Source organism: Apium graveolens, chromosome 2 (assembly GCF_009905375.1).
Source record: "Apium graveolens cultivar Ventura chromosome 2, ASM990537v1, whole genome shotgun sequence".
Classification (NCBI taxonomy): domain Eukaryota; kingdom Viridiplantae; phylum Streptophyta; class Magnoliopsida; order Apiales; family Apiaceae; genus Apium; species Apium graveolens.
In genome coordinates this window covers 108137270-108150478 of record NC_133648.1, presented here as the reverse complement: position 1 = coordinate 108150478, position 13209 = coordinate 108137270, and the positions used below count along the sequence as shown (strand labels likewise).

At 34.6% G+C, this 13209-nt stretch overlaps 2 protein-coding genes across 3 annotated transcripts; one reads left to right on the top strand and one right to left on the bottom strand.

The window, feature by feature from the left end:
- Window positions 1–616: 616 nt before the first annotated feature.
- Window positions 617–3655, top strand: LOC141707731 (superoxide dismutase [Cu-Zn] 2). 2 transcript variants are annotated; one of them, XR_012569145.1, is made up of 8 exons: window positions 617–773; window positions 924–1025; window positions 1201–1296; window positions 1366–1397; window positions 1557–1632; window positions 2459–2512; window positions 2661–2776; window positions 3338–3655. XR_012569145.1 is itself a non-coding variant. In XM_074511072.1 (7 exons), the coding sequence occupies exons 1-7, from the start codon at window positions 692–694 to the stop codon at window positions 3364–3366; spliced, it is 471 nt and encodes a 156-aa protein (XP_074367173.1). In that variant the 5' UTR covers window positions 617–691; the 3' UTR covers window positions 3367–3655. The 2 variants fall into 2 exon arrangements, 1 of the variants encoding a protein (XP_074367173.1); XM_074511072.1 differs by lacking the exon at window positions 2661–2776.
- An 805-nt stretch (window positions 3656–4460) lies between these two features.
- Window positions 4461–7554, bottom strand: LOC141707730 (eukaryotic translation initiation factor NCBP). Its single transcript, XM_074511070.1, has 6 exons — window positions 7321–7554; window positions 6477–6572; window positions 6266–6370; window positions 6052–6129; window positions 4981–5100; window positions 4461–4856 (listed from the first exon to the last, which is right to left on the bottom strand). Exons 1-6 carry the CDS (start codon window positions 7444–7446, stop codon window positions 4725–4727), a joined length of 657 nt encoding a protein of 218 aa, XP_074367171.1. The 5' UTR covers window positions 7447–7554; the 3' UTR covers window positions 4461–4724.
- Window positions 7555–13209: the final 5655 nt, after the last annotated feature.

Below are 13209 nucleotides of genomic sequence, written 5' to 3'. Positions count from 1 at the left end.
AATGTGGCATCCACATGAGATAGGAGCTTATAAACTCAATGTGGACGCTTCATTACATATTCGGGAGTGTATGTTCACTTTGGGCTTGGTAGTCCGTGATGATAGAGGGGGAAAGAATATGAAGTTAGCATGTGAAGTGTCAGTCATGGAAGCTGAAGTTATAGGTGTCTACGAAGCAATTAGATGGATTAATAGTACTGGGTTGCATCATATTGTTATCGAGACAGATTCGCAATCGGTGGTGCATGCTTTAGATAGTGAGGATGCGTACCAGTTAGAAGTTGATCATATTATTGATGAGTGCAAAGAGAAGCTTAAGGAACGAGCCGATCTATTTGTTCTTCACATTAAAAAGCAAGCAAACAAGGCTGCCCATTTGATGGCAAGAGTCCCATATTTGTTAAATAACTACAATTATTTCATATCTCCTCCAGATTTGTTGTTGGAGAAGTTATCTTCTGAATTTTCAAGTTAATGAAAGTTTTCCTTTGTTTCAAAATAAAACAATATTTAAAAGAAAAAAAAAAGAGTGGAGAAAGACAGTACTTTGGTGATTAAAAAAGAAAAAGAAAATGATGTGGAAATAAAAATGTACTCGTGTATTATTTTGGTTTTTACAAGAAATTTTTTTTGGAGTCCACGATACAAAACCGAGGATAAAAGGAAGAGAGGTAGAGGCAGAGAAAAAAGAATGGGGAGTATAAAGGCAGTGGCAATCATCTCCGGCAACACCAACGTTGGTGGGTCCCTTCAGTTCGTTCAGGACTCCTCTGGTAATTTGTTTATGTTAATTGTTAACTATCTTTGTTTTATTACCCAGTTTATGTTGTGTCTGAATTGTTATGTGTTTGGTATTATATACACATATAATCCAATGAATTGAGGGATACAAATACATATTATATACATACAATACAATACAGGGTCAACCCATGTGAAAGGGAAGATAACAGGACTCTCTCCAGGCCTTCATGGCTTTCATATTCATGCTCTTGGTGATACCACCAATGGCTGCATCTCCACTGGTATGCTATCCCTCCCCATACTTACTTACATATATTTATTTAACACTACTATCACTGCCCTCCTTCTTCATTTGCATCAAATTGCTCCATTTCAGCTTCTTCTTATTTTAAACTATGTTAGCGTCTTGGTTCTTTTTTTGGTTCCGAGTGATGAATTTTGAGTATATACTTGTAGGCCCACATTTTAATCCACTTCAGAAAAACCACGGTGCTCCTACTGATGATGACCGCCACGCTGGTGATTTGGGGAATGTCGTTGCTAGCCCTCATGGTAATTTTTTTAGTTTTAGTTACGTAATATTTGTTAATTTTACACAAAGCTACATTTTTTACATTTCAGGGATTGCTGAGGTCTCAATTGTAGATAGTCGGGTATAATATTTTCTCTTTACTCCTTTATGCTTCCTGTCTTGAAAGTGGAAATAGTGTTAGATGTTTATGTTTCAAATGTAAAGTAAAACACACCACCGTAGTTTGATTATAAATCACTCAGTACTTATGTTCGGAAACCTATCTTCTGTGATAATATAGATTCCATTAAGTGGACAGCACTCTATATTGGGGAGGGCAGTTGTCGTGCATGCTGATCCTGATGATCTTGGAAGAGGTAAAGGCTTAGTTGGTCTTTTCATTCATTTAACTCTACCAATATCTACATGTTTGTGCGCAAAAACTATAATCAAAGAAGATACTGTTTTTAGCTGACAGACAATTTCTTTTTTGGATTGAACATAACAGAAGATGGTAGAATTATAATTACAGGGATACTTCTGTTTGCTTAATTTATCTTGTAGTAAATTCTGGATAAGTGAAAGCTTCCAGTATTTCTATGAAGTCATCTGTGTTAGTAACCTAATAAATTGTAATGCTGTTCCACTAATGTGTTGCCTGTTCTAGTTTCTTTTCCCAGTCCCCACCATTCAATATCTAGTGGCAAGGCTGCAAGGGTTAATATTAAAGCTTTCGACTCTGTTCTTTACAGTTCAACCTTTGTATTTGTTTTCCTCTCTCTGGTTTTCTCTGATGATAATCTTTTATCTTCTTTTTTTCTTTTTTGCTAGTTGATTTTGTTAGGTATGGGGAGGTTCAGTCGAAAACTAGCTCACAAAGATTTATAGGGCAGGAATATCGTAGCCTATGCTTGTAGGGTGCATCAACATGTTTCCATTGAGATTCTTTATCATAAATAAAAAAACATTGAGTTTTGCTTGTTAAGTGGCAATCAGCTTCTCACTATTTGAGCGCCACATCTGTTTTGTTGACCAACTTAAGCTTTGCTACTATGTCCTGATTTTGCTGCTACTCAAATTCACCTTTGCTTGCTTGAGGTGTAAAAATCCTACAATTACTTGTTAGCATTTTTGATGAAATGGTGAGTATTATTACAGTACCACCATTTGTTAATTTTTAAGAATGGGTGGATTTTGAAACAGGTGGCCATGAACTCAGCAAGACCACGGGGAATGCAGGTGCAAGAGTTGGATGCGGTAACTAAATTCATAACAGCTCTTATGAAATTTTTTATTATACTGTCTTGATTGGATATATATATTTCTTGTGGTGGGTCTATTTGTGGAGGAAGAGGGAAAACTTTAGAAACAGCAAGGTAGAAAACTTAAATGTTACCTTCTACAGGTGGAACGTTGGGGATAGTTATCTTTGATTGAAGCTAGTTGCTAACACCTAGGCTGAGTTCACTTTGATGGAATGGAATGAGGGGAGAATGGAATGAAATTTGAACTCTTATTTGGGTGAGGTTAAGGAAAATGTTTAAAATTTTCATTCCTTCTTCCACTCCATTCCAAACTATTTGAACTAGAATTCTAACCCACATGTTTTGGAAGGAATTCTCATTCCATTTCTGCATCAATTTTCCTACAATCCTCGTCATAGAAAATTTAGACTACCTTATATTCATTCATAATTTCACCCATATATACTTTTTTCTTCATAAAATTTGTATATAATTTTTCATTCTATTCCTTCCTCATTCCATTCCCACCAAGTGAACACAACCTAACTAGAGTATTGTCTTGACTTCTTACCTTTTGCCATTTTGCAGCATCAGCTTTTCAATTGTATAATCTGCTTTTCTTTCATTCCAAACAAGAAAATTTAGAGCCAGTAGTACTATTTTGACAAAACCGGCGCCACTTCCCATTTCCTGTCGCTATGTTTTTTAAGCCTGTTCATATCTCGAAATCAAATTCATTTTTTTCGTATGCAGTAATAAGGCCACTATTTGTATGTATCTAAGTATCTTCATTTTCTCTGATTTGCTAGTTGACAGTTATTATGTAAAAATTTGGCAGGTATAATTGGGCTTCAGTCATCGGTGTAGGATCGCTTGCATCTGTATTCAATTCATGAAGTTTCATCCAGGCATCCTGGAATGTGATATATAACAGTGTAGCGAATAAATTTTCTAAAAGTGTCAAAAGACTTGCAAAAGTTCAAATAAAAACATACATGGATAATAGAATACTTGCTGTGACAATGTTATGGGCACACTGTGCATCAACACGGATCTGCTTTAATACAAGTTCAGAAGCATTTCTGCATATACAGAATTTATGTACTAATATGTTGAATCGGTTGAAGTTAATGCTTTGAGATTAATATTTCTGTTCTGGTGGTTAGTCATGGAGTGTTGGATGCTCATTAAAAGTTCAGTAGAAAACCATTGCAATGTGATAAGTGGTGCTATGTTATGATATGGCATAAAAAATACAACACAGCTTCGGCATAAGCATGTAAGCATGAAAATGGAGGAAAATGGATAACTAAAAGTTAACATACATGTCTTGTAACCATAGGTCATGATGCAATTTGGTTCATTTGGTGCCACGTTAAATTATGCACTACTGCAAAATCTATTTTAGCACCTTGATAATATAGCACATGTATTTTAACACCAGCATTGTGCATTTGTACATGCTCATAAGCAATAGAGTCCTCGTCCCCAATGTAGGCCACAATACCATGAACTATGAAGTTGTCCCCCACAAGGTCTATCTTGGTTTTAAACTTTGGAGGAGTAAATATTGATCAGAGTAGTTTGTACTCTAAGAAAGTAAACACTGTTGTCAATTCCTGGCAGAATTGATATGTATCGGGTCACTGACAGACCTAGAAACTGACAAGTCACAAAGTGACTCCTAACCATAATTGGTATAAACTTTAATCAAGAAAACAATGTCTGTAGTGGTGAATTTTTTTAATGAATCCTTAACTTTTGTGCTAGTGTTTATAATCTTTAATTTTTGTGCTACATCAGTTATCTACTTGTAATCACGAAATTACAAATTAAATGACTAAGAATATATAGCTAAAATTAATGCATGAAGCTACTAGCAAAGAATCTAAATTTCTCAAGGACTCTAATCCGCTATCTTAAGCAAGCAAACAAAATATTAGCAGCCAAAACCTTAATACTGAATGAAAAGAGATATATAGGAAGTTTCTGAAAATGTAAATTTAACAGTACAGAAATTTGGTACACATCAAAAGGTAATGAGATGATCTACAGTGGGCCATTCTTAAGTACTGTTATCAAGACAAAGACCTGGCTGGCCAGGAATGATCATTTGGTTGCAATTGTAATAATTTTTTAACAACCAGAGCAGTTATGCAGGACAATACTCATTTTTAAAATGGTAACTGCGTTCAGATTCCGGTGAACAAGTGACCACAACATCTCTATCCTCTTAACCATGTGTTCCGATATGATGAGTTGTCTCGCAGAGAAGCATCATGCGGCTTGTATTCCATAACGTAGCTGTGAGGAAGCTTCAAGTGTCGCTTGATTGCGTCTCTCAAAGACATAACAGCCTGGTAAAGATAAAATACATTTAGTGAATAGCATTCAAAGAAAGTGTGGTAATAATTATTTTTAGCAATAACTAGAGGTGAAATCAGAAATTGATAAAGAACGACTGCTAAAATAGTGGTTGACCTGATTGTCAGATGCATTGCGATTCCACACACTCAATATATCCTCACTGAAACGGACGCTCAATACTGCTCCACAAACATCATCCCCATAGTCGAGCTGGCCACCTACCAATGCCAGAACCTGAATGAACATTCGTCGTTAGCACATATGACTAACAACCTCCACAACATGTGCAAAAGTATAATTACTACAGCCTGTCAAATTTTACTTGTAAAGAAATTTATATGGCAAAAAATTTAACACATAGTGCTATTGCATATCCAATGTACATGGAAAAAGATAGATCACATGTCCAGATGCTAGCTGGTGAAACACATTATCTGTTTTGTGAAAAACAAACTGGTCTGCTGTCAGCTTGTAATTACAGAAAATATAGCAAGTGTTAAAAAATCAATACCACAATAAATCAAGCAAGGTATCCAGATTTAAAGTCATAATAAATCCTCCAACTACTTTTTTCTAAGCTTTTGTATTAGAAATAATTGTCAGCCCATTTTCATTATCACTTGCATTCCAATATTGGCACTTCAGTACAATAACAGCATTTACAACATTACTTTGCGAACGTTTTCGGACCCTCAACTAGAAATATTTCCAAGTAATATAGGACCATAAGACTAATAATGTATGCAAATTAATGTCTGAAATTCATATCCCCAGAATGAGCACTTCCAACCGAAGGAATAACATGACGTATCGCTCTTGTTGGATCACACAGTAACTAGGAATAACAAAATGTCCAATCTTCACGATCAGAGATAATCACGATTCATAATTAAGGCTCCATTAACTCCCATAGCACCAACAGTAGGCCGACACCATGTTCTACACGTCAAGGAAAACACTTTATATAAAGACACCCTAGTAGTCTAAAGAAGTCTTTTGCTATCTTTCAGTTTTCTCATTTTAAATTCACTTGATCACGGATTTCATTTGCAGATGTCATAATATATTCAGAGTCTGTAATCACTTCTAAAGCAATCATAAATATGTTCCCCGATATCACTGATTAATAAATAAAATCTCCGAATACTTTAGAACCCCCCCCCCCAAATTATATTTATTACTCACCAGATCCTCCCAAAAGCGACCTGAGACAACCTTCTTAAACCTTATTATCCACTTACCACCGTGGCAATTAGCGGCATCCTGCGTTTAAAAAAATGTTTGATGAGTATAACAATTATATTAGTATGAAACTCAAGAACAATGTGAAGTAAATAACTGAAGCTAATAAATTGAAAAGAGAAATTAATTATAACATCCAAGTGAACCAGAATATCACCTCCCATAGTGGCCGAATTCCTTCCTTGAAAAGATGCAAATCAGTAGGACTCGGCAACGATGATACACGAGCCAAATGGCAGTAGCATATCCAAAAGGCTTCAACCTAAAAGCCAGAAATATTCAGGTGCAATATTTATAAGCTGTTGTATAGAGTTATACCACTAAGAAACACAAAAGATAACTAAAGCAGAAATCACTCAATTATTTACCGTACTAAAATCCACTATTTGCTTTATGTTGTCTTCATATGATGTCTGAGTTCGAACTCCTGGTGTTCGACGGGTGTACCACAATACAAACTTATTCTGATCATTATATTAAGGAAGTATTAAAGCAAATTCAAAAAAAAACAAAAAAAATATCTATTAGCATCTGGAGAACATGGAAGTCAACCAGCAACTTCTAATATTTAAACAAAAACCAAATTAACATCAACACTATTACATGTAATGCCCTTAACATGCTCTTTTATAAAGACATATCCTTGGCTACTTAAAAAAGCACTTTCATGAAGTCCCGACCATACAAGACACAACATTAGATTTACTAAAAGATTTGCACTATATAACTGATAACTAACAATCTAGTGTTTCTGACTGGTCCATGTACTATTTAAATTCTATGAGCAGTATGCGGAGATTGCAGATTTTATTCAATCCCGACAAATTACTACGCAGATCAAAGATGACAAATATCTATCCTTTCAAAAACCGAAAATATCCATTATCCTGTAAAAAATCATTGAAACTCGCTCGATATTTTCACACGACCAGATTCAAACAGATACTTTAAAAATGCTAATCGAATACCATCAAAGTTCTGAAAACTTCATAAAATTCCGATAGAATACTTCTCCGCACTTAAAAAAAAAGCAATAGTCTAGTATTTAAAATAACACAAACATATTTTTGAGCCTATATCCACCCTCCCCAACTAAACAAATTTCAGTTCAAACAGACGTTTACATTGACTAATAAAGATATAAATGAAGATTAAATATATCTATTTGCTTCATTTCATGTCGAATAGAGGGGGGGGGGGAGAGAGAGAGACCTTGAGAGGGTGGAGACCAGCTTTGAGGTCACGAGCTTGACGTTCCTCAGCTTCTTTATCGGCGATAGGGTTGTTATGAGATAATTGATCTACACTCTCGCCTTCTTTCTTCTCAATCAAATCCATATTCAATTCAATTGAAATGATGCTATCTCTCAGTTCTTATTCGAAACCCTAGCTTCTGAAGTAGCTCTGTCACGCCCAAATTAACCCGACACCACATTCGGGTCGTGTTTGGTTGCATTTATATAGGTATCTCGTTTTTTATTTTATTTTATTTTCTGTTGTAAATATATCTAACACGTATATTTAAAACCTCCCAAATAATTAAAGTAAACCATATTTTCTGTTGTAAATATATAAAAATGGGAAATTTCCCCATATACTATTTTTTAATACTATTTTCCCATATACTTTTGGAAAAAAATATTTACAAAAATACGATTCTACTCTTTTGATTTCATTTTTATTTATTTTTTAAATTTAATTTGCAAAAATACATCGTACATCTGCGTTTTTTTCTCCCTTTCCCTTTGAATCTCTCTTCTTTTCCTATTTTTCGATCTTCTTTTCTCAAATATATATATATATATATATATATATATATATATATATATATATATATATATATATATAGGGGTGAGTTCTATGGAGTCCACCTTTTTATCGGAGTCCTCGGAGTCCATCTACGTTCTGCAAATAAAATATATTGTAAAACGTGTTATTTTACAAAACATGTTACACAAATAGCATAACTTCAACAAAATCATGCAAATCTCATATATTTACGGTACAATATGTATGTTCTGCAATATGTTCTGCAACATGAACATTTATGTTCTGCAAACTAAACATGTTTTGTAGAATATATATTTTTGCAATGTTCTGCTTGTAAAATGTATGTAATCTACAAGATTTTTGATAGAATAGTGATGTTTGTCGAAAAATAATATGTTTTGCAATATTTTAAGCTATATTTTACTTGCAGAACATATATGGACTCCGAGGACTCCAATTAAAGGTGGACTCCATAGAACTTTACTCTATATATATAACTTACCATAATAACTATGTCGTGCAACAATTTATCGATTTGATATTTATAAATTATTAACTCGATTACAATGAAAGAGAATAACAAGCGGTGAGTATAGTATTGATCGGATAAACTTTAGTACAACCAAATATAACTTAATTAATAAGAGCAAGTCCAACAACGTCCTACTAGATGCCTTATAAATATAATAAAATATAATATCCTAGTGATTTAAGACATGATTTTTGCATATTAAGTCCAACAATATGCCTTATAATGGTGCCCTATTATTAGTATAATATTATATTTGAATTACAATTGGAGGGAAAAGAAAAGATGTGTAAAAAGAGAGGGAAATAAATTTTTTATTGTGTTAGATATATTTGATAATGTCATGTGTAATATGATTTGTGTTTAGTTTTCAGATCTTACTTAACAGGACAAATCAGTACTTAACTGGAAATCAGCACTTATACTGAAGACAGAACTTAAGATATCAGAACTTAAGTTATCAGAACTTAAGATTCAGAAGATATTTATCAGGAGATAATATCAGGACTTAAGATGACTTTCAGATAAGGCAGGCGGCTGATTGAAAGGAAAGAAGATCGAGACTAAGACAGAAAGAATTGTGCATGAAAAAGGAATTCTATGAAGAATAGAATACTTGGAAGAAAAGATAACTAGTTGATATATTTTAGGCAGCAGAATTATATTCCATATCAATTAGAAGATTATTTTGTAACTGTGTAGTATATAAACACATGCATAGAATTTACACTATAAATGTTACGATTATCGAAGTTATTATTCTTTGTAACTCTAGCAGCTCTCGTGATAATTTGTTCATCACTGAGAGAGAGAGAGAGAGGACAGTTCCATATTGTAACAGAGTTTATTGCGTTGAATAAAATCTATTTTCTGTTACTTAAGTTCTTATATTCGATTTGATTGTGCTAAACACTATATTCAACCCCCTTCTACAGTGTGTGTGACCTAACAAGTGGTATCAGAGCTAACTGTTAACACACAAACAGTTTAAGATCCAAAAATAATCATGTATGAAGAAGAAACTCCAACCAAGCCCACCAAAACTGAAGAACCTCCAAAAACCATAACTCATAGTCGATATGAGACCATAAAAGTTCCCATGTTGAAACCTTCTGAGTATTCCATATGGAAAGTGAAGATGACTATGTTTCTGGAAGCTACAGATCCAGAATATCTCGACAGGATTTATGAAGGACCATATATGCCAACCAAACTCTTTGTGGAAGTTGCATGTCAGCCATCAAAGTCTGTACCAAAGGAGAAAAGTGATTACACTGCTGAAGATATCTCATCGATTGCAAAGGATGCAAAGGTAAGACACTTGCTGCATAGTATCATTGATAATGTCATGTCAAACAGGGTAATTCAATGCAAGACTGCAAAGGAGATATGGGATGCTTTGAAAACAAGGTATCAGGGAACTGATGCAATCAAGAAGAACAGGAAGACGATACTCACTCAAGAGTATGAGCACTTTGACTCAAAACCTGACGAGTCATTAACTGATTTATGTGACAGATTTGTCAAACTCTTGAATGATTTATCACTAGTTGACAAAGAGTATGATATTGAAGATTCAAATCTTAAGTTCCTGTTAGCTCTTCCTGAAAGATGGGATTTGAAGGCCACAATAATAAAAAGACAACTATGCTCTTGAGGAAACAACTCTTGATGAAATTTATGGGATGCTCAAGACTCATGAACTTGAGATGGAACAAAGAAGCAAGAGGAGTGGAAGAAAGTCAAGAACAGCTGCCTTTGTGGCTGAGGAGGAAAGTCTCAAAGTAGCTGCCTCAAGAAAAGGCAAGGAAAAGGCTCTCATCACAAAGTATGATACTGAGTCATCAAGTTATGATAGTGATGATGACTCAGAAACTGAAAATATACCTGAGATGGACCCTGATGAGGAGATGATGAAGCTGTGTGCTCTTATGGTGAAAGGAATCACAAAGATTGTATACAGGAAATTCAGGAGAGGAAATAAGTTTTCTAGGAAAGGTGCAAGTTCTGAAAAGAAAGGTTTCAGAAAATCTGAAGGCAAAGGAGGAAAGTCTGACATAGGAGATTACTCAAATGTTAAATGCTACAACTGTGGTGAGAAAGGCCCATTATCTCCAGATTATAGAAAAGGGGAAAGTGATAAAGGCAAGACTCTTGTCACAAAGAAGAAAAGCTGGTCAGATGCTTCAGATTCTGAGGATGAGGAAAATTATGCCTTGATGGTAAATGGTGATAGCAGTTCTGACACTGCTGACTTAAAGGTACCTCAAACTACTTATGCCTTTCATACTGATGATATTACTGAGTTGAGAAGATATCTTAAGACCATGTTCATTAGTTATAAAGATCAAACTTTAACATGTGAAAGATTAACTTCTGAAAATCTTGCTTATAAAAAGAGGAATGATTATTTAGAAAACGAGTTAGTCATGTTCCATCAAACTCAGAAAGATAGAGATGATGCCTTTTATGTTAGAGATGAAGTGTTAAAAATGAATGAATCTCTAAAAACTGAGCTAGAAAAGGAAAAAGAGATTATCAGGACTTGGACTAACTCTGGTAAAGCAACTCATGATATTCTTAGTAGTGGAAACTAGAAAGAGGGCTTAGGTTATGGAGATGATAAGAACAGTAAGGGAACTGTAGAAACTGAGCCTATAGTTGTTAAACAAAAACCAAAGGTAAATCCTGTTAAGTTTGTAACTGCAAAGTCTGATATTGATAAATCAGAAGTTAAGGAGAAAGTAACTTCTGAAAAACCTAAACAGGATAAGCCAACTGAAGTTAACATAGGCTTAATGACTAAGAAGCAGCTTAAGCATAAGCTGAAAGATGTTAAGAATGTAAACAAGGTAAATCCACCTAGGAAAAATAGGAATGGAAAGGAAGATGTGAACAAAAGTAACAATTATAAGCATGTTCCTAATGCTCCTAGAAAAACATGTCATAACTGTGGAAGTTCTAACCATCTGGCTTCTTTTTGCAGGAAGAATAAGAATATAAACTCCTTACCTTCAAAATCAGGAGTTAAGAGTCAGTCTGTTAGATATAAGCCACAAAATACTTGTTTTTATTGTGGTAGTTTATGGCATTCCATTTATACTTATAAGGAATATCATAGTTTGTACTATGATTATTATCAAATAAAACCTTCTGTAAAGAAAGTTAGCATTATTCCTTCTAATATAAGTTCTGATGCAAAGTCTGATATTGCAAATTCTGATAAGAAAATTGTTAACATAAACTCTGATGCTAAATCCGCTGCAAATGTTAACAAACTTAAAAAGGCCAAAGGATCCAAGCAAGTCTGGGTCCTTAAAACTAATCATTAGTGGTCTTTGTGATTGCAGGGCAACAGGAAGAACATCCTAGTTCTGGATAGTGGATGTTCAGGATATATGACTGGAAATAAAGCCCTGCTATCAGACTTTGTGGAGAAAGCTGGCCCAGGTGTTTCTTATGGAGATGGAAACATTGGAAAAATTATGGGATATGGCAATATCAATCTTGGGAATGTCATCATTGTAAAAGTAGCTCTGGTCTCAGGACTTAAACACAATCTGCTGAGTGTGAGTCAAATCTGTGATAGAGGTTATTATGTGGATTTCTTTGAAGAACACTGTGAAGTTGTAAGCAAATCTACAGGCAAAGTTGTTCTGAAAGGATACAGGCATGGTAACATTTATGAAGTCAAGCTTTCAACAAGTACTGATGGTTCTGCAATCTGTCTGTTGAGTAGAGCATCAATTGAAGAAAGCTGGGATTGGCACAAGAAACTCTCTCATTTAAATTTCAACAATATAAATGAACTAGTCAAGAAAGATCTTGTGAGAGGACTGCCAAAATCAGTATTTGCTCTTGATGGCCTTTGTGATTCATGTCAGAAGGCAAAACAAAGAAAATCTTCATTCAAGAGCAAGACTGAATCATCAATTCTTGAGCCTTATCACCTACTACATGTTGATCTATTTGGTCCAGTGAATGTCATGTCTATTGCAAAGAAGAAATATGATATGGTCATAGTGGATGAGTTCACCAGATACACATGGGTGTATTTCTTGCACACAAAAAGTGAAACTACATCTATCTTGATTGATCATGTCAAGAAACTGGATAAACTGGTCAAAGATTCTGTGAAGATCATAAGAAGTGATAATGGCACTGAGTTCAAGAATTTGATCATGGAAGAGTTCTGCAAAGACCATGGAATAAAGCAGGAATTTTCTGCTCCTGGAACTCCATAGCAAAATGGAGTTGTTGAAAGAAAGAATAGAACTCTTATTGAAGCTGCACGAACTATGCTTGATGAAGCAAAGTTGCCAACCTACTTTTGGGCTGAAGCTGTGCAGACTGCTTGTTTTACTCAGAATGCAACACTCATTAACAAGCATGGAAAGACACCATATGAGATGGTGAAGAAAAAGAAGCCAAATCTGAAGTATTTTCATGTATTTGGATGCAAGTGTTTTGTTCTTAAGACTCATCCCGAACAGCTATCCAAATTTGATCTAAAAGCTGATGAAGGAATTTTTGTTGGATATCCACTTTCTACAAAAGCCTTCAGAGTCTACAATTTAAGAACAAGGGTTGTCATGGAATCTATCAATGTCTCTTTTGATGATAAGAAGATTACCGGACTTGAAGATTTCAATGATCATGATCAGCTGAGATTCGAAAATGAAGTTTTAAATTTTGATTCTGTAAATCCTGATACTGCAAACTCTGATGGATTAAACTCTGATGTTCTTGAAACTGTGGAGACTACGCCTAAGGAAAATGCACCTGTTCAGGGGGAGCATACT

Bases quoted from the DNA above. Each gene is read 5' to 3' on its own strand.
- LOC141707731 (XM_074511072.1), top strand. From the start codon at position 692: ATGGGGAGTATAAAGGCAGTGGCAATCATCTCCGGCAACACCAACGTT. The intron at 1,297-1,365 runs GTAATTTTTTTA...TTTACATTTCAG, and splicing joins TGTCGTTGCTAGCCCTCATG to GGATTGCTGAGGTCTCAATT. The intron at 1,398-1,556 runs GTATAATATTTT...GTGATAATATAG, and splicing joins TCTCAATTGTAGATAGTCGG to ATTCCATTAAGTGGACAGCA.
- LOC141707730 (XM_074511070.1), bottom strand. From the start codon at position 7,446: ATGGATTTGATTGAGAAGAAAGAAGGCGAGAGTGTAGATCAATTATCT. The intron at 6,573-7,320 runs GTCTCTCTCTCT...TATAATGATCAG, and splicing joins CTGGTCTCCACCCTCTCAAG to AATAAGTTTGTATTGTGGTA. The intron at 4,857-4,980 runs GTCAACCACTAT...TATCTTTACCAG, and splicing joins GCAATGCATCTGACAATCAG to GCTGTTATGTCTTTGAGAGA.